Consider the following 23,782-nt stretch of genomic DNA (forward strand, 5'->3'; position numbering starts at 1 on the left):
GGAAACTGGAGCAGCGCAGCTAATATAGCAGCTCACCAGATCCCTGTGGAGCACCCAGTTGGCATGGAGGTAATGGATCCCATCCAGAATCTGATACAGGAGAGACTTCACCATCCCTCGGGGCAGCTGCATGGGCTTCTTGTTGGCCTTGGAGGCACGATGGAACTTGATGATGTGCTACGAGGGCAGTGAGGCACGTGAGTTCTGACCATGTGGCTACAACATTCACAAAAATAACAAAAGAAACAGCCTCTCCACACCTTAGTGGTGCCTGGTAAATAAAAACTGTAATGCTGTGATTTATGCTTATTGTAATTCTAATGTGGCAGAGTAAATCAGTTTTATTTTAGGTTACATCGGTTATACACACGTTGCATGTGGCACAGAGAGACTCACCCATAGGTCGTGCTCGGCATAGTCGAAGAGGAGCCAAACCTTTCTGTCGCTGTGGGACAGGAACACTTTCTGCAGGGCGATCACATTCGGGTGTTTCAGTTCTCGTAACAGCTGAAAGACACGAACATAAATGCGTGAATCCTCTTTTAAAACGAGACGAGGTATGTGATAACATTTGAATTCAACGCCAGCCCCGTGTATAAACACAGCAGACGTGTGACATTCATGTATGTTCAGATACAGCCTAAAATGCAGATCTTTATCAGCTCATTTGCACAGGAACAACAACCTGTGTCACTCGCTACCCAATCACACATTCGGCCCGATCGATACAGCTCACGCGTAAACTAGTACTACGCACCTGTGGTTAAATACTATTGTGCACCCTGATAATTCTACATTGTGAAAAACAAATCTATGTTAAAATCAGCAGGAGGAGAGCTAGTTCATGTTAGCTGTTAGCTTTTAGCTGTTAGCAGTCGGTGCATAGTCCTGCTTCGGTAAATAACGGAGGATGCATTGAGTTACATCATGTTATCGTGACGTTACCAAATATATTCTTGTAAAATGTAGTTTTCGGCGAGAAACTTGAAAAAACATAGTTGTTTTCACAGCAATATAAAATAGATACTAGAGAGGAAATCATGACCTGTTTAACTTCCTAACACTAGCTCCATGCAGGGTATATTATATCTAATATTAAAACTATTATTTTCTTATCAAAGCAAATATCTAAATAGAAATACAATCAGTTATTAAAAGGATAACCAATTTTTGTTCGGGACTGTACCGGGACGGTGGTGATAAAAAGTTTGTAAAGTTGGAAAGACGGGACAAAGTGCAAACTCCTTCAGTATCCAGTTCTTTATGCAAAACCCCTAAGAGTATTGTGAATGACTCCATTTACAGCATGGATACATATTTCGCATCATCCTGGTTGGACGCATGAAACTGCATAAAAAGCATGGAGAATATCATTTCCAAGGAATAGCGATATCATCGTGTCGGTCGAACACTTTGAGCCAGAGTGAAATATAGGTTATTACTATATTGTTATTTAATATTTATTTCAATGCAATTTTGCCCAGGATTCAGGTTTACGTATTGTTTTAGTTGTGTGGTTTTATTTTATTAATGTTTTGTCTTGAAATGAAAATAATACCGGTTATTTCTCGGACAATATATCGTAAAAAAATTTAAAAAAAAGATTTATCTTGACATTCATCTCATTTATTTTTCTCAACAACACAGCACCTAAAACAAACTAGTAACAGAATTCCTGTCGGCTGTACTTAAAGCTAATAAATCATGCTAATGTGGAACTCTAACAAGCTATACCATGAAACGCTATGCTAAGACATTGAGAGATTAGTCAAATTAAATGAAACACTGATTTACATTTCACACCCTCAGCAGTTTACCTACAATACATGCAATCCAGAGCTTTAGGCTTTGAATTGTTCAGTGGTATTATCATATTTATTGATCATTTTTATAACGAACGACACATGTAAACATACGATCAAATATGATTCCTTTTCATTTGTCAGTGAGTCCCACAGCAGCTGAAGGCCTAATGGAAGTAAGCAGAGAGACGGCTGCATAATGGAGGACTTTCTCTGGAACAGAGCCTCTTTCTCTGGCATTGTAACATGTTATTTTTATTTTTTTATTCAGCCATCACACATAATACAGTATGGCCTATACAATTTAGGTTACAATATGACTAAAAAGGCATAGTCAAAAGCATAATGCTTATATATGCTTATCCTACATTCAATTAAGCTACCCTCAAGAAAAGAAAATATATAAAAAAGAAAATATGTATATATATATATTTCATTCACTCTTGTAACCCTCAAAATAGCTTTGTAAACAATCATTATAAAAACCAAAAATGTACAGTAAACTTACAAACATCTCTCAAATCATATTTACACTTGTGTATTGAAAAACAAAACCTTTGTATGGGGTCAGATCAGTCTCAATAATCGCAAATGCACACAGATAGACTCACAAATGCAAACAGAAAGATTCACAAATGCAAACAGAACAATTCACAAATATATTCGATTTACAAATGCACACAGAAGGATTTACAAATATATTCGATTTACAAATGCACGCAGAACAATTCACAAATACATTCCAATGCACAAATAAATAAATTACGATTTATATAAATGTAAAAAAGAAATCACAAATATATTTCTGCATTTGTATGTATTTGTGTGTGGATTTGTATGTATTTGTGTGTGGATTTGTATGTATTTGTGTGTGGATCGCACTGCATTCATTTGCAAATCGCTTCACATTCGTGTACGGATTTATGAGACTGTTCTGCCGTCGCTGGATTCACAAATGCGTTTTTTTCAACATAGACCTGTCTGTAGCCAATCAGATGTCAGCCTCATTTTCAACCAATCACATGAGCGCAGCTTCATACATATTCATACATATTGTAGCCGTCTGTGTTCACCCAGAGCTCTACGATACCTCATATCAGTAGAGACCGGACCAAACTATGTGTGTGTAAACCATATGGTACAAACAATGAGGCCACTAGGCTGCTAGCGTAATGCTGCGGTTCACACCAAACACGATTCGCGCCGCGTTAATCGCGCCGCCGTTCTCGCCGGGGGACTATTTGTGTTCATTCGCGTGAATCGGTGAATCGCGCTGGACACGCCGGTGAGGGAGCGCGGCATAGTCCGGAGGAGCTCCGTGGAGCTCCGTGGATTTCATCGAACTGTATTCACTGTGTCTAGCAAGCCACACGTCGGCTGTTTACTACAGCTGTATGAACACAACATAAACTGATTTGGCTATGATTTAACGGCAATAAACCAACAAAAAGGAACTCCGAAATAACATTTATACACATAGTTTGGTCCGGTCTCTACTGATATGAGGAATACAGAATATGCCGCGAATATGCCGCGCTCCCTCACCGGCGTGTCCAGCGCGATTCACCGATTCACGCGAATGAACACAAATAGTCCCCCGGCGAGAACGGCGGCGCGATTAACGCGGCGCGAATCGTGTTTGGTGTGAACCGCAGCATTACGCTAGCAGCCTAGTGGCCTCATTGTTTGTACCATATGGTTTACACACACATAGTTTGGTCCGGTCTCTACTGATATGAGGTATCGTAGAGCTCTGGGTGAACACAGACGGCTACAATATGTATGAATATGTATGAAGCTGCGCTCATGTGATTGGTTGAAAATGAGGCTGACATCTGATTGGCTACAGACAGGTCTATGTTGAAAAAAACGCATTTGTGAATCCAGCGACGGCAGAACAGTCTCATAAATCCGTACACGAATGTGAAGCGATTTGCAAATGAATGCAGTGCGATCCACACACAAATACATACAAATCCACACACAAATACATACAAATGCAGAAATATATTTGTGATTTTTTTTTTTACATTTATATAAATCGTAATTTATTTATTTGTGCATTGGAATGTATTTGTGAATTGTTCTGCGTGCATTTGTAAATCGAATATATTTGTGAATTGTTCTGTTTGCATTTGTGAATCTTTCTGTTTGCATTTGTGAGTCTATCTGTGTGCATTTGCGATTATTGAGACTGATCTGACCCCATACCTTTGTACACAGTCTGGCAGTGACTTAGTTCATCGGGTCCACCCACTCCCATTCACACACATGCCATTCTCTGACCCACCTATAACACCGTCATAATCAATCGTGCCCTTTAGACGGGCCTCCGTGTCTGCAGGGTGTTTCAGTCGGGAGGGCAAACACAACGGAAACGCAGTGAACGCCGTCCCATCGAATGAATTATTCACCTACACAGGCTGTCTCACTGTACTACACCCACGGTAAGCTGCACCGACCGCTGTGCTCCCACGTGGTTGTTCTTCTGTGTGCACTTTGCTTTTTGGCTCCACCTTTTTTCACATTTAGACACATGCTGGCTGACTCAAGTCCTATATGCTACTTTCCTAGTAACCGAGTAACACATTAGGAGGAAAAGAAATGCAGCGAACACAAGCCTGGCGTAGGTGGTTTTAGCAATCGGATAGCGACGTGAACCTGCAGCTTGGTGATTCTCGTACACGCTTAAAGAGTAACTAAAGCCGTGTAAATAATTGACGGTCTCCGAACCAGGTCAGATTCCTGACACAAAGTTGAACCCCTGCACCCTTTCACATTTTAATAAAATGGGAAGTGGAACAAGCTGAGGGCAATAATGCGGGAATTGTATGCTGGCTTGATTTGAGCTCTGGATGTGGAAATGAGATTTGTGTTTCATCACAACCTTAATCCACGGACTATAATGGGGCATTGTGATAATGAGCTGTGGGCTTAGGGCTTGTATACACCCCAGCTCTATGGCACCACTTTCAACCCTGAGGGCCACACACACACACACACCCCCAGCGTTTGATGCGCGATCCTGAACGCGTGTTTAACCCATCTACTGCATACTATCACTGTAATAGTACTGTAACGGGTCGTCCTTTAATCACACGTTTGACCGAAGCTTGTTTATTTACTGAAATGGTAAGCTGTAAGAAGTGATGTTCAATGTCATCACTTCTTCACGTGCCATTATCTTTACCTGCTTATCCTGTTCAGGGTCACGGGGTGGGGGTAACCCGGGTATTGAACCCAGGCTGCTCTTGCTGTGAGGCAACGGTACTAGCCGCAACACCACCATGCAACAATTCTGGAGTTATGGCCAAAAAGGTTTTGCAAAGTCACAGCGACCATTGATCGCCAAACTCTCATCAGTTCATCCTTTAGTCCAGGTGGACGTTTACGCCAAATTTGAAGACATTTCCTCCAGGTGTTCCTGAGATATCGCGTTTACGAGAATGGACTGGACGGACAGACAATCACGGCGCCATTATATTCTGTCATCAGTCTAGTGATATTCTATATTTTTCGCATTTTCAACAAATCTGCTCAAAAAGACCCCAACAGTGAATGTATGTCCACTAAGTATTGTCTAAAGCATGATATATATCTTCTTCCTCTGTGCCATAGAGCTCCATTGTTGTCCAGAAACTATTGAAAACACAATCAATAAGCCACTCTGAGTGACACGTTTCTTTATCACCTTTATCATCTGCTGATCATTTTCTCGACTGATCAATTAATCATTTTCTCAATGCAACGTCAGAAAACGGTGAAAAAAAAGGCCATCGCAATTTCCCTGCACCCAAGGGGACGACCTCAAAAGTGTTTTTTGGCTTCAGCCGGTGCCCAAAGAGGTGCAAAGCGCTTCTCTTTTCGGTTGCATGTCTGCGTGAGTCGAGAACTCAGAGAAGCGGTGGTGGTTCCATATCGTAATTACCCAACTTTTAAGTAGAAATCAATTGTCATTTTTCCATAATCGTCCTTAAATTGATAAAATCCATTTATCGCCCAGCTCTACTTACACACCACTTCATGCCATGTTCTTGGTTTAGTTTGTTTCCTGTTTTATTTTGAAGTTCCCTGCCTTTTGTGTCCCATGTTTGTTTGACTTCCTGTCTTTGTTGTCTTCCCTCCTTTTTTCTGTGCAACACCTATGTTCCCTAGTTTCAGTATCTCCTGTTTTATTTTGTGTTACTCACCTCTCCTCTCATTTCAGACCACTTCACTTCCTGCCTTTGTGTGTTTTCAGGCCACTGTGGTTGTCTGCCCCGCCCCTGATTGATCCCACCTGTGTCTAATCACCCACACCTCCCCAGTGTACTTAAACCCCGTGTTACTGTCTCTGTGCCAGTTTGTCTTCTTCATTTCTGTCTTACGTGCCAGTGGTTGTCCTAGAGTTCTTGTTCCTGGTTTTGATATCTTTGTCAGTTTTTTCTTGACCACATTCTTTGCCACACCTTATTGTGCTATCTGGGTCGTGCAATTGATTCCAGTTTTTCCTGTTTCCATGAGGCGTAACCCTTCACTGCCTGTGGATACATGTTGCCAAACAGCACCGAGCTGATTATTTGCATAAACGTGCAGTGTGTAGGATTTGGCGGCACCTAGTTTAGATTGCAACCCACTGAAACTTCTCCCAAGAGCCGAGTGTGTAGGAGAACTACGGTGGCCGACAAGCGGGAAAGCGCAAATGGCCCTCTCTACAGCCAGTGTTTGGTTTGTCCATTCCGGGCTACTGTAGAAACATGGCGGCCGGCTCCGGGAACTATGTGGATATAAACGGCTCATTCTAATCCAACGGAAACACAACGATTGGTATTTTAGCTGATTATACACAAAAGAAAACATAGTTATTAATATTATCTTCCCTGTATAAATACTACACACTGTGCCTTTAAGCCATATGGTGCATTACTGTATGCAAAACATGTACTTATCTCGACCGCAAGTAAACACATTTTCACAAGGAATACATCTGTAATCCGGCCTGAGCCACGGGAATCCTGGTGTCCTGTAGATAAATGTGACTCAGTTTAATGTGCTATTAGGTAAAGGCTAGCTAGTGCGGAGGATTGAGGGCAGATCCCTGAACTTCGGCACCATATTGACCTGTTTTCTGCTGCAAAAAAAGATGCTGATCATCAACGAGGTTAACCGCTGAAAAACCTAATCCAAAAGTTTATACAAAGTATTACAAGAACACCATACGGCATACAAATACTGATCAATATGCTTAAATTGGTATTCAAATTAGCAAGAAGAGGCAAGATTGCAAACATGGCAGGAATAAAAAGAACAGGCCTGTTTGTCCCCCTTCTGACTGAAATAGGTCATGTTTTTGTAAAGGCCCGAGAGAGAAAGCACTCACTGGACAGGCTCCAAATATTTACAGCTAAGCCGGAGTCCTCCGGGCCAGTCCACCTTTAAAGAGGTCGGCTCGAGACCCAGATGTGTGTTTTGGGATCAGAAAGAAGACAAGTAGCAGAGGTGGTTTTCAGGCACGGCTTGGAGTTCACTTGACACTCTCTGGTGTAACCTTGGGTTTTGGAGAGCTGAAACCAAAGAGACATCTTGTAGAAACCAATGTGGCCGTTACTTAGTAGCAGAGTCTCCGTTCCCACAGTTTCCTCCTTTGACATGCTTTTTAGTGTTGTTACCCAGAATGTTTTTATCTAATTTCCAGAACGTTTACATGACTATTGGAAGAAGAAAAAAAGTCAGGATATTGTACTCAGATAATGAAATGTATTGCAACAAATAACAACTCAAACTCATTCAACAACTTGCAAGTGAAGAATCGCACAATGTTTGCGTCTAAATGGTTAAAAGTGTGTCTTCCATTGCAAACATTTTTCTCTTATCTAAAAGTCGATTTAGCCGCTTGACCTGTTGCACTAATAAGCAGCGTCTACAATCTCGGATTCCATCGGCTATCGGCATGAAGACGGAGATCGAGTTGAGAGCCGACGTCTACTTCCGGATTGTTTCATGTTTCAATGCAGAAAAAAAGAAAAAAAAGCTAAGTTGTCGTCAAGTTCCGAGGCTGTATTTCGGCCAATGCCAACTTTTACTTGTATTCAACCAAAACCTGCTAAAACGTGATTGGTCAATACCACTCAAACTACAATTGGACTACAAACAGAAACCGAAATTTGGGCTGCTTTTGTCAACATTTGGTGGAATTTTTTTTAATATTGTGACCCGAGACCTGAAACGCCTCGCGCTGCTATTGAGAAAAGATAAGTCCCAGTAGTTTGCTAAAAGTAAGCCATAGATGTTTGAAAATGTCCAGCTTCTGCTACTTGAAGTGTACTGTAGCAATATCCACTAAATTGAATTAATAGTGTTCAATAAAAGTGTTTAGAATGCATTCACAGCCACTAGTCTAAAACTTACTATAATATGATGACTAAAATGTGACTTGTAAAAATCTAAAATTATCGCTGGTTTAAAGGGGTTTTCAGCTCTAAGAAACAACACTAAATAACTTATGTAAGTTAGTCCATATCTTACGGTTCGGAATTGTTTCCCCGACTCCTCAGACTGGCAGAGGGATGAGGAAAAACAGCTCTACCTGGGATCACCCTGCTCCTGAGGACTGATTGATGGCCTCTCTCATGTCGCTGGCGAGCTGCGGGTCAATAAAGCTGCTGCAGCCCGCTCTGTGCAGGCCTGCCACTGCTGTGTTGTTGTCTGTTGGTCGGGGTAGCATGCACACCGTCTAGAATGCACAAAGTGACGGCCGCTGACACCGGCGAGACATCAGAAAGGCAGGGGCAGCCATTTGGCGTTATGTACAGTAAATGACTAGGCTGTCTCTGACGGATCGCGAGACGACGTGGTTCAGTGTGTGATCCATCAGATCAGAACGAATCGTCCGTAGCAGATTTACTAGTGCGTAGATTTACTAGTGCGTATGTACTGTATGTTTTAGCAGGTTTTCTTTTGTTGGAGTCTTACTCAAACAATGCCGGAAAAACAATGAACTGACGGTGATCATTTGATCCCTAGAAACCATATGTTCAAGCTTCTACACCCTCTGCAAATACAACGCAAATATGTTGCTGCTTGCACGACGATCAGCGTGGTGGGGAAGAATGGCTGATGTAGGCCAGGAAACGCAGGCTGCCTTTATGCAGACCGTGATGGAAAAAAGTCTCAGAGCAGGACTGCAATTTTATGTTTTTACCTCTGAGGTGAAAGCACCTTCCGGCTAATTCCTTTTCTTGCAGAAGATCGTTACTACTGCGGGAGTGATTGTACACTCACATGGAAATAGGCCACCCTAAACAAAATTATGATTCGCACCGTATCTGCCCACATGGCAGAGCGGAAGAAAGGGAATAATTTATGAGGCCGGGGACATTTAGCCACACAAAAGCCATTGTGATCGACTGGGAAAACAAGACTCATTTCATGGGAGTAATGAAAGCCATGAACAATGTTTCAATTCAGGGAGGTCAAACGTAATGGAGTGAACAGATGTGAAACAGGAGCAGGTGGATGAATGGGCTTTCCACAATAATAATTAAAACCACTGGAGAATGTCTTGGACCCTTTAAAGACAAGTCTTTCAACAAAATCACATTGTGTTGAAACAATGTCATCAAGTGATCAAGTTTTCTTCAAAGTTTTGGCATCATTGTTGCTGTTAATAATAATAATTTGATCACTATGGTGGACTGCTGAGCACTAGGAACATGTTGACATCGCTTAAAGGACAAACAAGAGGTCAGAGGGCAAACAGAAAGATGTAGCCAAGCTAGCACTGCAAGCTAGCGAGCGAGCTAAGCTACCAGCATGTTTATGCCGAGCTACCGCTTTATTTTCTTACATTATCACAGTGTTTGTATTTTCAAAAATGTTAAAATGGGTATATTTCAGTCAAAAACATATTGGGAGGGGTGGGTGGTGGCTTGTTTCCTAATTAGGCTACTTTATTACGATACATGAAGAGAAGCTAGCACGACGTTCAAACCGCAGCCAACTGAAGCCTTTAACTTTCTATATCTTTCACGTGACTCTCAAGTCGCAGCTCAATCTGGTTCCTTGAGAGTCTCCAGTTTACATGACTACAACCCTGCAAGGGGTCATGTTACCAACTGGAGTAGTCAAGCTAGCAGTACTGTTAGCGACCTAATCTGCAAGCATGTTTATTGCCCGCTTACCACTATTTGATAACTTACTATTGTTCTTTATATATGTATGGGTGAATGACAAGCAGTGTGAAAGCGCTATGAGTGGTCGGAAGACTAGAACAACACTAGACCATTTTACATTCACCATTTAGCATTACACAAGCTAGCAAGTCCAAGGCCACCTTAAAGTTCCCAACTGACACCTTGCCTTGAGACTCTCCGGTTTACAGATCACTTGCTGCTCCAACTTTGACCTGCTGTACTTACTGTAGTTGTTCGCACAGCAATTAGGGATTATTACATAGCGTTTGGGTGCCGTCACTTCCAAGTCTTACCTCTAGATAATCTAGATCATCTGCGTGATCCCTCCTTCTTCTAACTTGGAAGTAGACATGTTGCTGAGAACAATGTAATCCTAACCCGTAGAAATGATGGCCCGATTATAACAAATTGGCTTTATTCATCAAGCAATTACTAACTAAAGGTACAGTAGGTTATTTCCTATAATGTCATTATCTGCTGTTCCTGTTAGTAATTAACATTACTGACATGTTGATGCCAGTTTGTTAGGCACATCTACTCAAAACGAATGCAGACAACAACCTGGAGCTCATTTTCAAATTCAAAAAACAAACAAAGTTCTCCACCCTACCTGGACTCCCTCCATCCATAAGCCCCACCCCGATGAACTCAACCTATACACAGGCTGGTTGCCCTCCTACAACCGTCCAGCGGAGGATTTACCCCAAGTTGCCTAAGTATTATCTAAAAACACAGAGAGCTTCTGTCCCGGAGGTTTAAAGGCGTGTGAAGCAATAAGTGGACCGTATTATGCAACCTGCTGCCCGGGTTGAGCTGACTGAGAGAATGCAGGACGGACAATGAGCAAAAGAAATTTAACATCATGAGCTGGATCAGTTAAGTGTTGCAAATAGTTGCCTTGTTTACTCCATACTTCAGATATTAATGGCCTTCTTACTTTCTTTCCGAGACATGGAGTTATGCCTGTTTTACTCATCCGAGCTCAAACACCCAAAAGAGAATTGAAGGTAGGCTTCGTCTCAGAAGCAGCGGAGTCATTTGAATGCGTGGTAACAACAAAGTGCCAAATTTGGGATCTTTATTCGATAAAAATCAGATCGAAAATTAAATTCCTGTTTTCTGAGGCAACAATGCAACCATTTCAAAAGACATCGCTTACTAGTTGCTCCACCGTCTTTGATGCCACTCTCAATGATGAACGTTTCCGACGTCATCAGAACAACAAACCTCTGTAAAGGGGACCTGCGTTGATTTACTTTAATGCCCGTGCCTTATATTTCTACAATCCTCGCAAGTAGCACATCAACATGGAAACATCAAAAAAGACCCTGGCCATTTCATGTTGAAGAAAAAAAACAAAACACATTGCAGCCAAACCAACCTCCCTCCACCCTTCCCGCCTCAATTCTACTGCATGTGGCATGCCAGTTGCTGAACTGCACAGTTTGCTAAACGAAGCGAGGTGGCGGTTTGGGAGGCACAAAGAGTCCTTTGTCCTGCTTGGAAAGAAGTTCTTTTTTTCTTTTCTTTTTTTTTCTTTTCGCAAAAACAATTTCTGGTGGTTGTAATGTTCAGGGGAGACAAGCGAGGTGAGGCGTTCTCTGCTGGGAAACAATGACAGGAGGGACCAGCCCCTATCTGTAGTCCTCATATCCATGCACAGTATAGGTGTGGAATACAGGTACATGTGGTACATGTGGTTCCATGTAGTTCTGAGCACCCATATTCCTAACTTGTTCTTAAAGGGGAACACCACCAAAATAAAGAGTTTAAATATGTTATTTCCATAGAAAGTTTGATCCATATTTGAGAACATGAGCTGCTCACTCTAAAAGCCTGAAACCAGAGCGTTCTACCACTGGGGGAGGTTTTTTCCCGTGCCATTAATTCTTTCATTGTTTTCGTCATAATATATTTTTGTCTTTACTCGTTTTTTTTTCATGTTTATCACTAATGGCATATGACAGAATACATTCATCAACATCTGAAAAGGAAGCGTGGGGACGGCACGATGACAATAAATGACCCTTGAATCCTTGAAGTACTTTAACACAGAGCACGAATATCACACGGTTAAAAAGCGGTGCAATTCGTTTTCGGAACTCATTCTCATTATCAATGAGCTTTTAGCAGATCCAGTTTAAAACACTTGTGTAGGAGATGCGTTAAGCGTGTGTCCCTATCTATAACGTGGACTTACTAGATTGTATTTCAGCATCTGAACAAACATGCCAGTTGCATCAACATTTTGTAGAACACCAAATGGCTCTTGATACACAGAAGCGAAGCTCCGCTCCCCTTTTCAAAGCCAGCGTTCCACAAGCCTCAGCCAGAAAATTCATTTTCTAATAGCAAGGTTTTCTCCGATCCATCCTTCCTAAAAAGCTGAAACAGGACACGGAAGTTGTCGGGTTATTTTGTCCACTACTGTACCGAATTGTAGGCCTCGTGGATATCAGTAGATAATGAGTATTTGTTAGCAGCCTATTCTGTTCTGCCTCCTCACCCCCGGGAGAGACTGTCATGGTCTGATTTGATTATTCAGGAAAGGAATGCTGCAACAAACGCCACGACAAAAAAACCCTTCCCGTCTTATTTTCTGCTCCCCTGCGGAGCAGCCAGATACCAAAAAGCAGGCCGACTTTTTCCATGAACAGAGGCTTTGAATGGGACGATTATTCCCCCGATGCTTCAGAGCCAAAGCGAATCAACAGCCATGAGTTTCTCCGCTTGTCCGCGTAACTCAACACAAGAGTAAGAGCTCCGCATTGCTACCAGCCCATCCTTGTTGAATCCATGACAACACCTGTAGTGACTCAATATACACAAAGAAGAGATGTGAGACTCCTGACTCATCATCTGTCTTAATGACTAAGCTGGGTTTGGTCTGAACGACAAACATTGAACATTTACATTTTGCCAATTTCTTCTTTAACTCTTCTTCAGAAGCCTTAAATGATTGGGTTATTGGTCCCCTATCTTCCCACAGTTTCACCAACGTAACGCCACAGAAGGTTATTTCACACATGAAGATACAAGTGATGAGAGATGTATTAAAATATCACATTTTTAATTTCCAGTCCACATATTTACATAGTCGGCTATTAATTCCTTGATGACAGCTTGATTGTCTTCCCATGTGTTATCTTCAATCATACTACTTAATTCTAATTCCTTGATTTTCCAGGTATTTTGTGAGATGGCAGTCATAAGCCTTTTAAATATATGAGGGAGACGGTTTTTAGTTGGAAAGTGTTTTTTTGCAACACTGATAAAGTTCTCCTTTGGGTTTTCACTGACCGTCTCTCTTTCTTTATGACTTGTAATAGTCTTATCTGGAGGGGAGGTTCCTATACAGATGATTTGATGGAGGCATGACTTGTTCTCTAAGTTTAGGAAAGCGATTTGAGTTGTGTCCCATATGGATTTTACAGCTTTTGCCACAAAATATGTCCAGGAGATCCTGTAGAAAATCTAATCACCAAAATGAATATAAAGATTATAATCTAAAGGACGATGTTAGTCATCACATGGAAGTGAACCCAAAAGCCAACTGTCCATTTCAATGTAAACCTTTTTGCACACAGCCACAGTAAGTGCAAGAGGTGGAGTAACAACGAATGTAAGATGTAACAACCTGTCTGATCACTTCTGTAGTTGCATTACAGATTCTGATGTTAAGCCAATAATGTGGTAGTTAAAACAATTAACTTCGTCCAAGTAAACAAAACTAAAATAACTATTTGAAAAACAAAAGTAGGCTGATGTTTCCTTTGTGCGTTATTTTTAGCTAGCAGCTTTTACAAACTCTGTGGAAGTTGTTTTACATACTAACAATGAATGAATGACAGCAGGTTCCTCTGAGCCCTGGAGTGGTTCTGCTTGTAGTCAAACACTTTCTCCACATATCAAACCTCCCCGTCACCGTGTGAGTGGCAAAACAAACCAACGGGCGGAATGCAGTTACAGAAAACGAGGCCTGCAGCGCCGTAGACACCTGGGAGACAGTTTTACAGCACGAGTCCACAGTGTGATAAATCACACTCAGATGGTCCAACGACAGCTTTGTGGGAATATTTCGTTCAGATTGGTTAGTTAACGTCACAGCTCCTATCGAATGAGACCCTGATCGGATATAATATATATATATATATATATCTATATAGATAGATAGATAGACAGATAGACAGAAAAAAAGCCACAAACAAAGCTCTGCTTATTTGGAGATAAACACATTTTCCAATGAAATTTTCACAGTAAAAGTCCCCTCTTACTTTGTTTTTCAAAACAAAACTTTACATGTCTCAGCTGTGGTCCAGCCTCGGTTTTTACTCCTTTCTTCATGTTGCTCTCCTCGGGAGAGGAAGAGGATCGAGGTCTACGTTTGATCAATTTGAATGGAACAAACTGATCGGGTTCCCAATGAGAACAAGATCCACCTCGGAGGGCACAGACTTGACAGTTAATGCGTCCCGGCATTATCGGGTGACAAAAGTGGCGTTGAAAAGACAAGTTTTACCACAGACTAAGACCGCATAACAGCACTGCGCAGTCGTCAATGTTATCAGTTACACCTGAGCTTCTCCTACTATGACGAGTCTGTATGTCTCAAAAGGTCTATTCTGTCCTTGTGGTTTTCCGTGTGAAGCAGCTGCAGGAAATGGTGAGTTAACTTTAAACCACACCAGCAAAAGCATTCTCTAATAGAGAGGCAGGTCAACAGTGTTTATGATATTATCTTTTATTCACTCTACTCTCCTATTAAGAAGTGTGCTGTTTTCTGTAAAGCGTACTGAGGTCTACGAAACGGCACTAAAAATAAACGCAAGTGCATTAAAAGCAGGTCTCTGTAGCCTCATCTGCTTTCTGATTGCTCTTGTTCTTTGCTGATTTCTTTTCTAACTCAGCTTAGACGGTCACAAAAAGACTTACATAGCCCGCCTTAGATTACTCTGATCTTGTGTGACAGTACCTCTGCTTTATTAGGTGCTCGAGCCCAGAAGAGACTGAAACTATGTTTTTTGCGCGGACATGGTATTTCTTTCTTCAGAGTGGTTTGCGCAAATTCCAGTGAGATGGTATTTTCATCAATGATCGGAAGTTGTGTTAAAATGCTGCTCATCAAGTATGAGCCCAATCGGCCTGACGGGGGCACTATAATTAAAGGTAAAATTAATATCGGAGACATTCATCTTCATTCACTATAAGAATTTGCACCAAGAACCACTGAAGCCCCCTGACTAGTTTTTCCGCCATTTTGATTTTTTCCAAAAAGAAATGTTTGACATCTGCTAAAAAACGCAAGTCTGATTTGGACCAAATTTTCTGTGGTTCATAAATAGACCAAGATTATCCAAATTTACCACAAGCTTTGTGATATCTCATTGCGTTTTGAAGATATTGACCAACGAAAGCAATCAATACCCAAATCCACAACCGTTGGGCCGATCATCACCAAACTTGCAAGATATGTTAAAAATGATTCCTCAACTATAAATCCCAAATGTATTTGTCCAATCATAACAAAACTCGCGGGACATGTTTCATGACAACATTGAACCAAATTGTTTTCAAATCGGCCATTAGGGGGCGCCACCAGTTCCAAACACGTGCAAAGGCCTGACGCAAACTTGGCCATATATCAATGTCAGTTTGTCCAACCATCACCAAACTTGTGGGTACATTGTTAATTAAGCTATTGAAACATGTCCAGAAAATGTTTTGAAATTGACCAATAGGGCAGTATTTCTCAAACTGTGGGCGCGACCCTCTAGTGGGGCGCAGTGGTATTACAGGTGGGGCGCAGAGCGAAATGCAGAATTCTTTTATTTCAAGAACTTTATTGAGAACTTCACATATTACAAAAGTACACGGACATACAACTAAGTCATCAATAAATACATGGCAAAATGCCTGTACTTTCATGTAAATGTTTCCGTAACGCCGTATACAGGTTACCTTGCGCATATGCGACGGCCAAGATCGATTTGTAGCTTAGTGTGCAAAATGAAGAGACATTATCGAGATGACGTCCGACTCTACCCGGAGACTGAGGTTTACAGCTCAAACACTGAGTGAGTTCTGGCTTGGTGTGGAATGGGAGCATCCACTCATCGGACAGAGGGCTGTGGGCATTCTGCGTCCCTTCGCCACATCCTACCTCTGTGAGATCGGCTTTTCTGCTGTTGCCTCTCAAAACAAAATACAGATCTAAGCTCAACATTGAGCATGAATTGAGAGTGGCTGTATCAAGTCTGCAACCCCATTTTCAAAAGATTTGACTTGGAAAGCAGGCTCATTGCAGCCACTAATACTGATCAAACTTGATGGCTCACATATCTGCACTAATTTTGTTTTGCACAGGTTGCACGTTATTGTTGTTTTGAAAAGATATGCAGTGTAAAACTCAGTAAAACTCTTTATTGCCAAATATTTGAACTTGTTTTGCTGAGTTTTTCACAGGTTGCACTTTATTGTTATCTTCAAAATATATTCAGTGCAAAACAGGTTAATTGCAGCCACAATAAGCTATTTTTTGCCAAATATTAGTTCTTTTTTGCACAGATAGAACTTTATTTGCATTGTTCTAACAAAGTGATTGCACATTGTATTTGTTTTTTGCCTGATGAACAATCTGGTTTACTTGAAAGTGATTGCAATTTTCTTTATTCCATTATTTGAAAAAGCACAGATAGAGGAGTCACAAAATGTTGTTATTTCAATAAAAATTCAACATGGACCATTTTGTTAAAATTTTGTTGGGGCATGAACATTTGTCTTCCTCCAAAGTGGGGCGTGACAGAAAAAGTTTAAGAACCACTGCAATAGGGGTTGAGGTGTTGCCAATGAAGGGCGTGGCCTGGCACAGATTGTATGTTGGCTTGAACCCCCCCGGAATCGCCGCTTGGGGCTACATTTAAAATAACTATTTTTACATGAAAAGATAAAATCACATTACAAATGTGCCGCGAATGTTGATCTGACACGGTCTACACAATACTTTGTCTGTTTTGCTACCGTATCTTGAGAAATGATTTTTGTTCCCTTGAGAAAGTACTCTCAAACATGCAGAGTTAACATCTGTACTCGCTACATTGTCTCTTCATGTGTGACCAGCTGTGCCTCTGACCTTTGTGCCCTTTTCTGCTGGTCGGCTGTAATGCTGGAAATTCAGGAATGTATCTTTGCATACCTTAGCCCATGCACTGCAAGTATTCTTTACCTTACTGCCAATCCTTTTCCGAAGCATACCATTGTGTTTTGGGGGGAAATCTGAAATGTGTTTTGCAGACAGCCGCTGGTTTACCCTGGAGGAAATCAGCCTGCAGACTTGGGGCTTTAAAACTAAACCGGCTTGAGCATGAAAAAATCACTGGTTCGCTCCTTTAAGCCCATTCGAAAAAGAAAAAAAATCTGCGTCCCCACCCCCCGATGAATCCGCACACACTTAGCTTGAAGGATGACTTGAGTTTAAAGAACCTGCTGGCATCAAAAAAAGAGGAACTGCTAAGATCTTGTCAGCTTGTTGAAAATACAACAAAGAAATGTTAATGTGTGGCTCGAGGTCACGGAAAATACTTCTGAGGTTAACTGCAGCGAGGTTTGCTCAGTGCTACTGAGTGTGTTTGCACGGCGTCGCTGACAGTGTTATGGCCCATAGTCTGGCTCCAGGTGAACATGTTACACTGGAAACCAGAGACCGTCAACATGTCTAAGGGGGCCACATTCTTTCTCTAGCTGCAGTATCCAAGAGGACTGGATGCATGCTGACTTGCCAACCCCACCCCCAACCGCAAATGCTATGGATTCAAACTCCAGTGCTAGCTGGAAACCATGTGAAAGTCTTGTGGTTCATAACAAAAACAACCTGGTTCGGTGCTATGCCCCTTTCATGCATGGAACATTGTTGTCTTCAACTATCTGGCTTTTTGTCATTCAACAGAAGGCATAGCTACATGTTCTGTATGGCTTTTTCTCAGACAAGACAGTTATAGGAAGTGATAGTTGACACCGGTACAGGCGCTCTCTTGACACAGTTATGATATGAAGTTACGTTCTATGTTGGGCTACATCGCGGACGGATTTTTGTTTTCCGCTGTGTGTGAGTTACGGTGGCAAAACGTTGTCCCGGAGACACCTACTGGGGCGGGAACTATACCACAGGAGAGGTTTGGAGTACTTTGCTAGGTGTTTCTATTTCTGTCTGTTTGTCCGAAGTATGAGGTAGGAAGTGGGGGAGGGGCCATTGCCCGGTTTTGACCTGAGACCTTGGGAGTGGTGCATATAGAGGATAATTAAATGTAAAGCTTTAGCTGTCTCTCTGTTTATTCAGCAGCTTAACGCATCTTGATCTACGCGTCCACAATTGGTAGACAGTCTATGGAGCGTAGAGCTTTTAAGATTCCTTTATACAGTACTGTTAATCGATCAAATACAAATAAAAGAAATACTAGGTTCAGCAGTCCTATTAAATGATACCACATGCCACACAAGTGAGAGCTACATTTTCGAAATGTAACACTTTCCTATGAGTCACTTTACAAATCACCAATTCACATTCTGTTTTGGAAATCAATATGCGTGTGTGCTTCTTTCTAGGAGGGGGATGAGAATATTGATACCACTCTCATGTTTGTGCGTTGAGTATGGAGCTTGCATCAGGTTTTTGTTAGCCTAGCTTAGCATAAAAACTGGATGGATTGGGAAACAGCTTGACTGGCTGTTAGCTAGACTATTTTTCTTGTTTGTCTAACTTGTGCATTAACAGAAATCTAAAAAAAATGTGTAAACAATATATGCTAACAAGCTACAAAACGTCATTCCTAGAACACAAATCAGCCTTTAGCTTAATGGCCTGAAGTCGTGTGACCGTGGTATAGTTCGTTTTTAGCCTAACGTTAGCTTTTTATTTCACGTTACGGGAAGATTACCTTGCTGAACAAAACGTGGAAGTATCATGAACTTTTGTTTGTGACAGAGTTTATTTTCTAGAATAATCCAATGGAAAAATCTTATTAGCTTTCTTAAGGATGAAACCAGTGCAGTACATAATCCTTACAGCACTTTATGAGACATAACGTGTTAATTTGTGAGCTTTAGGCAAAACATTTCAACGTTTCCAGTCTTAAGGCTAAACTAGGCTAACCTGTGGACTAAACACACAGACATGAAATAATCATTTCTACCTCAGAAAGAAAGCAAAGTACAATATTCTGCAAAGTGTTGACTTTTTCTTTTAATATTAAAAACTGTGATCTAACAAACAAAGAGTTGGAACTTACAGCGATTTCCCTACAGGCAGACATCGATATTCCAGTGCCTTCTATTTGTTTCAGTGCGTACTCCTTCTCATCTTTCCTGTAGGGATGAAAAGAGAAAATTGGGATCAACATTACTGGAGGGCGTCACCGATTTTCTTTTTCTGCGGATTTTTCAGCATCAATCTCACGTGCTCCTTTGTTGCCCGGGTCACGGCCCCCCGCGTGAATCATTTTCACCCTTGATGCAAAGACGATGCTAATGGTTAAAACTACAGTACACAGCGGCTTAGCTTGGCAGCATTTCGGCCATTGCTTTCACTTTCTGGCGTCTGCGGGACAGGTCCTTGTGAATCACATTCGTGCATGAAAAGCAATCCATAAGTGAAAAGTGAGACGTGTTCGGCAGACAGATTGATTATTTGAGATAAGCAGTGTTCCGGCGCGTAAAATACAGCCTGAGCAGAGAGCAGTGGAGAAACGGCTAAAAGGAAACTGTTTCTATTTTTAAAAAAACTTTAAAATGTAAATTTGTGGACGGCATCCAATAACAACTTCATTCAGCGTCCAGCCCGCACAGTTCAAACAGGTCCCTGTGGTGCTAAGATCGAACCCGCTTCAGCCTAATTTGCACTGGAGATGGTCGTAGATTTAACGGAGCGCTCAGGCACACATCTCTAATACTAATTGAGCTGCTCAGAAGAGCTCATAACACTTCATCTTTCGGTTAGCAAATAAAATTTCCTCGTATGAATTTAGTCAAATTCAGATAATAAAATAGGAGCTCCGCTGTGCAAAAGCAGAGGGAGAAAAATGACAAAAAACTAACTCCTCCACAAAAATCCTACAGCTATTTTAACAGGCTGCACACTGCTCTCTTAAAGGGGAACGCCACCTAAATGAAGAACGCCAACATCTCAATGGCGTGGGAACGTTAAATCAATATCTGTTAACATTGAGCACATTTGAGTTTCAGCTCTCTAGTTTTTGGATTTGGGAGAGAGTTGGTTATGTGTACTTATATGTTTGGACTGTTTTAGACCAGAGGAATAATATGTATGAATTTTGAAAATGAGTGTAGTTCCCCTTTAAGGCAGGAACCATGAAGCCAACTTCAAGAGTCTTGACGGCTGCATCATCTCACATGTATTTTCTGTTTTTAATGCCGTATAAATAAAGTGTATTATTACTATTATTTGAAACGCTGCAGCCAGAGAATTAATGGCATTTTTGCTTGAAAAACTTCTTAAACCCTTTATTGATTATCAAACTGTCTGAATCGGATTAATCTCTCAGAATAATGTTTCATGTGGCACCGTAAAGGTTTGGCAGCCTGTCGTCTTGCTCGTTGGAGAGAAAACGACCACGATGGCTAAACGACCAATCAGAGAACTCCTTCTCGCTGACTCCCTCTGATGCAGATTCAACACGCTGGAACAGCTGCTGAGAGATCGGTCGGCGTGGTGGGTCAGCACACAGCGTGCCTGTTCTTGTTGGTTTAGTGCGTGCTAGCAACGCCAGAAGCACGGGCCTGTTCCAAAAGTTTTGGATCACTCTGGTCTGCGGATGCACTGGTGACTGGCACCATAAACCTATGCTTAAGACAACCACCAGAGACAAGCAGCTCTGCAACTGTCTGAACAAAGTTTGCTTTGGACCCGTGCGAACGACCCAACGCTTTGTGTGTTACTGTAGTGCACACCTAAACATGGACAGCGGTCAAACTTAAAGAACTGAATAGAAAGCGAATAAACTTGAAAATATAAGTTGTTTTTTGCTACTCAGGACAGTCATTCATTCTGCAGTGTGAATGCTGCATTTGAATGTATATCATTCATATTGCAGGTAAACAGTTGTGTGGAGAGCGAAAGCTAACGTGCACTGCTAACGTTAGCATTAGCTTATCCATCATCAGACTGATAGCGAATGGGTTTCGAGACTGCCTCCAACGTACCTAAATAAACTGAGACAGAAAGTATTGAAAGGGCGCACCGCTAACGTTAGCATTGGCAGACCTAGCCAAACCCTGACTCCTAAAGAGTTGGACCATGCCATGCCAAAACTCGGGGGGAACACAAGCAATCTGAGAGCACCATTAGCAAGACTTTGATGTACAGCTAACTCAACAGCAAATGGCTAACGTTTCACGAGTGGATCCCTCTCAACTCACTCTGGAACAACAAGTTCACATACCAAGTTACCACTGACCTCAACTCGGGCAACCAAAATCCCACAATCAGCGCTTTATGTCATTCGCAAAGCTACGCACCCTCGCCAACTGTTGTGGAGAATGAAGGCTTCTGTAATTTGGTGAAAACAACGGAGCCTTGTTACACCATGCCCTACCGACAACACAAGCTGTACAAGGAGGTAAAAACAAAGGTGCTGGAGTCTGTCGCTGGGACATCGTGGGGCCACTGAATAACGCAACTATAACAGCGCACCAAAAATTTGCAATATCACCTTGCTTACAGTATCGCAATATACCGCGATATATTTAATTGTGTGACCACTGTGTCGTGATACGTATCGGATTGCCAGATTCTTTCCAACACACACAGTCTCCCTATGTCCAAACATTAGAACTGATTTGATGTATTAACCATGAACTGAGAAACTGCTTGTGATGAGCCTGGACCATATCTACTGTATTTATAACATTTAAAAAAAGATAACAATAGGATCTTTTTATGTCGCATTGTTTTTTTTTCAGATGACGACAACTCTCCAGATAACAGTGCACAACGATAGCGCACAAGTCACGTCTGCACCCACACTGGTGCCTTTGTTTATGTTTCCTACGTAGGCACTAGGATTGTATGCATATGGAAACACTCCACCTACTTCTTTAAAACACTGACAATACATGTTCACATCTTGTCTAAGGCACACTTCTCCTTTTTACTGCCAGCTGGGACTAACTGGCTAAAGTTGCATATATCCCCTAGGTGTGAAGCCAAGAACATTCAAAAACATGCATGTGTGATGATTAATTTCTGGACCGTTATGCTCTGGGGACAGAAAGTGGTTTTGCTGCCTTTCGGTTTTCACTTAAATAAAGGCCGACAGGTATAGGTTCACTATGAATATGTGATGCCATTCATCCCCAGGGTCTTGCCTACAGCCTCTGAGAATACAAACACAGGCTGACAGCAGCAACTCTCCACAGTTGTATAGTTTCTTTTGCCAAGGACAGAAACAACCATAATATTACATGTAACAAGCTGTAGTATTGTGTCAACAGTATTTAGGTAAAGCGACATAGTTGTCAGGGCCATTGCTTTGACATTTTTTTTAAAATAATTCACATCTCTGTAGTAAAAGTGAAATGATCTACTTGCTGTCCTTAATTAACAAAGTTTTGTGTTTTATGTTTTGTGCAGTCACTTCAAATTGAACGAGTAGATGTCTTGATGGATTTTAGATATCATTTTGTAGTGTCATGAAAAAGCATTAAGAAGTAAAGCACCGCTACAGCTATTAGCTCATCACTTTCTTCTTAGGACATGTTTTCCTTAACCTAACTAAGTTGTTTTGTTGCCTAAACCTAAACTTAGGTAATTATTTTAAGCCCAACCATAAAGGTTTTCTTAAACCAAACTATGTGGTTTTGTTGTCTCAACCCAACTATGTGGTTTTGTTGCCTAATAAGTTTACATACTTATTTGAAGCCACACTATGATGGTCTTCCTAAATTTAACCATGTGGTTTTGTTGCCTAAACCTAAATGTAGGTACCTATTTTAAGCCCAACAAAGAAGTTTTTCCTAAAGCTAACTAAAAGATTTTGCTGGCAAAACCTAAGCTAGCGTTTTTGTTGGAATTCACAACGTTGACCGCATGTTTACTTTGACCGTGCGCTGGGCTACCAAATGTCTTAGAAGTGCTACCAAGGGGCAAAGAGTCAGTATGTGACATGTTGGAATGAGAATGCGTTGAAAGATTTAAACCATCTCACTGTATTTCCTCTTTAGTCTGTTCAGCGTCCTTTAAGGAAGCCCTCGGATGCGCTAATTACACCGTATCCCCGGCACTAAATCTATAATACCCTTGAGGATATTATTACCTCACAGCATTAAACAAAGCTCTCAGCATCACGGCGGAGACGACTGCCTGCCTGTGTTCACCTTTTGACCTCACGTCACGTCTCTATTATCCAATGTTGTAGAGGTGAACACGATAAGACCCCGCCTGCAGCACTGACTCAGCTTTACGACTCAGCGAGTCAATGAAGAATAGAGGAAAGGCTTATCTGAGACGCCGAAGATATGACTAATGCAAATTGCTAATTTATGGCTGTACCAAACCCCACTTTTTCCCTCCCAGTACAAAAAATTAAACAAAGGCTATTGGCTGATCTTGAGTCCTGGGCCCTATTCCTCGTACGTGGTTGAACTAAGTCGATCAAATGTCCTATTATCCAGCTTAAATTAACTCGATGATTGACATCAGGCTATCTCGGTTCCTCAAAGGCTGATCCGCGCTAAAACAGTCTCGTTAATTTGAACCAGATGTCAGACAACAGGATCGTTGCGCGTGTCCGTCCTACTTCA

At 41.6% G+C, this 23,782-nt stretch overlaps 1 protein-coding gene across 2 annotated transcripts in view; it reads right to left on the reverse strand.

The window, feature by feature from the left end:
* cdk19 (cyclin dependent kinase 19) overlaps positions 1–23,782 on the reverse strand; it is a 48,440-nt gene that overhangs the window by 21,280 nt on the left and 3,378 nt on the right. Inside the window, exons 2-4 of one of the 2 annotated variants that reach the window (XM_079180217.1) lie at positions 19,255–19,330; positions 397–507; positions 37–177 (exon numbers count right to left, since the gene is read on the reverse strand). In XM_079180217.1, coding sequence (XP_079036343.1) covers positions 37–177; positions 397–507; positions 19,255–19,330 — 328 coding nt within the window. Of the gene's footprint in view, positions 1–36; positions 178–396; positions 508–4,992; positions 5,121–19,254; positions 19,331–23,782 lie in introns of those variants that run through there. The other variant, XM_079180218.1, reaches the window with a different exon arrangement.

Source organism: Pholis gunnellus, assembly GCF_910591455.1.
Source record: "Pholis gunnellus genome assembly, chromosome: 19".
Lineage (NCBI taxonomy): Eukaryota > Metazoa > Chordata > Actinopteri > Perciformes > Pholidae > Pholis > Pholis gunnellus.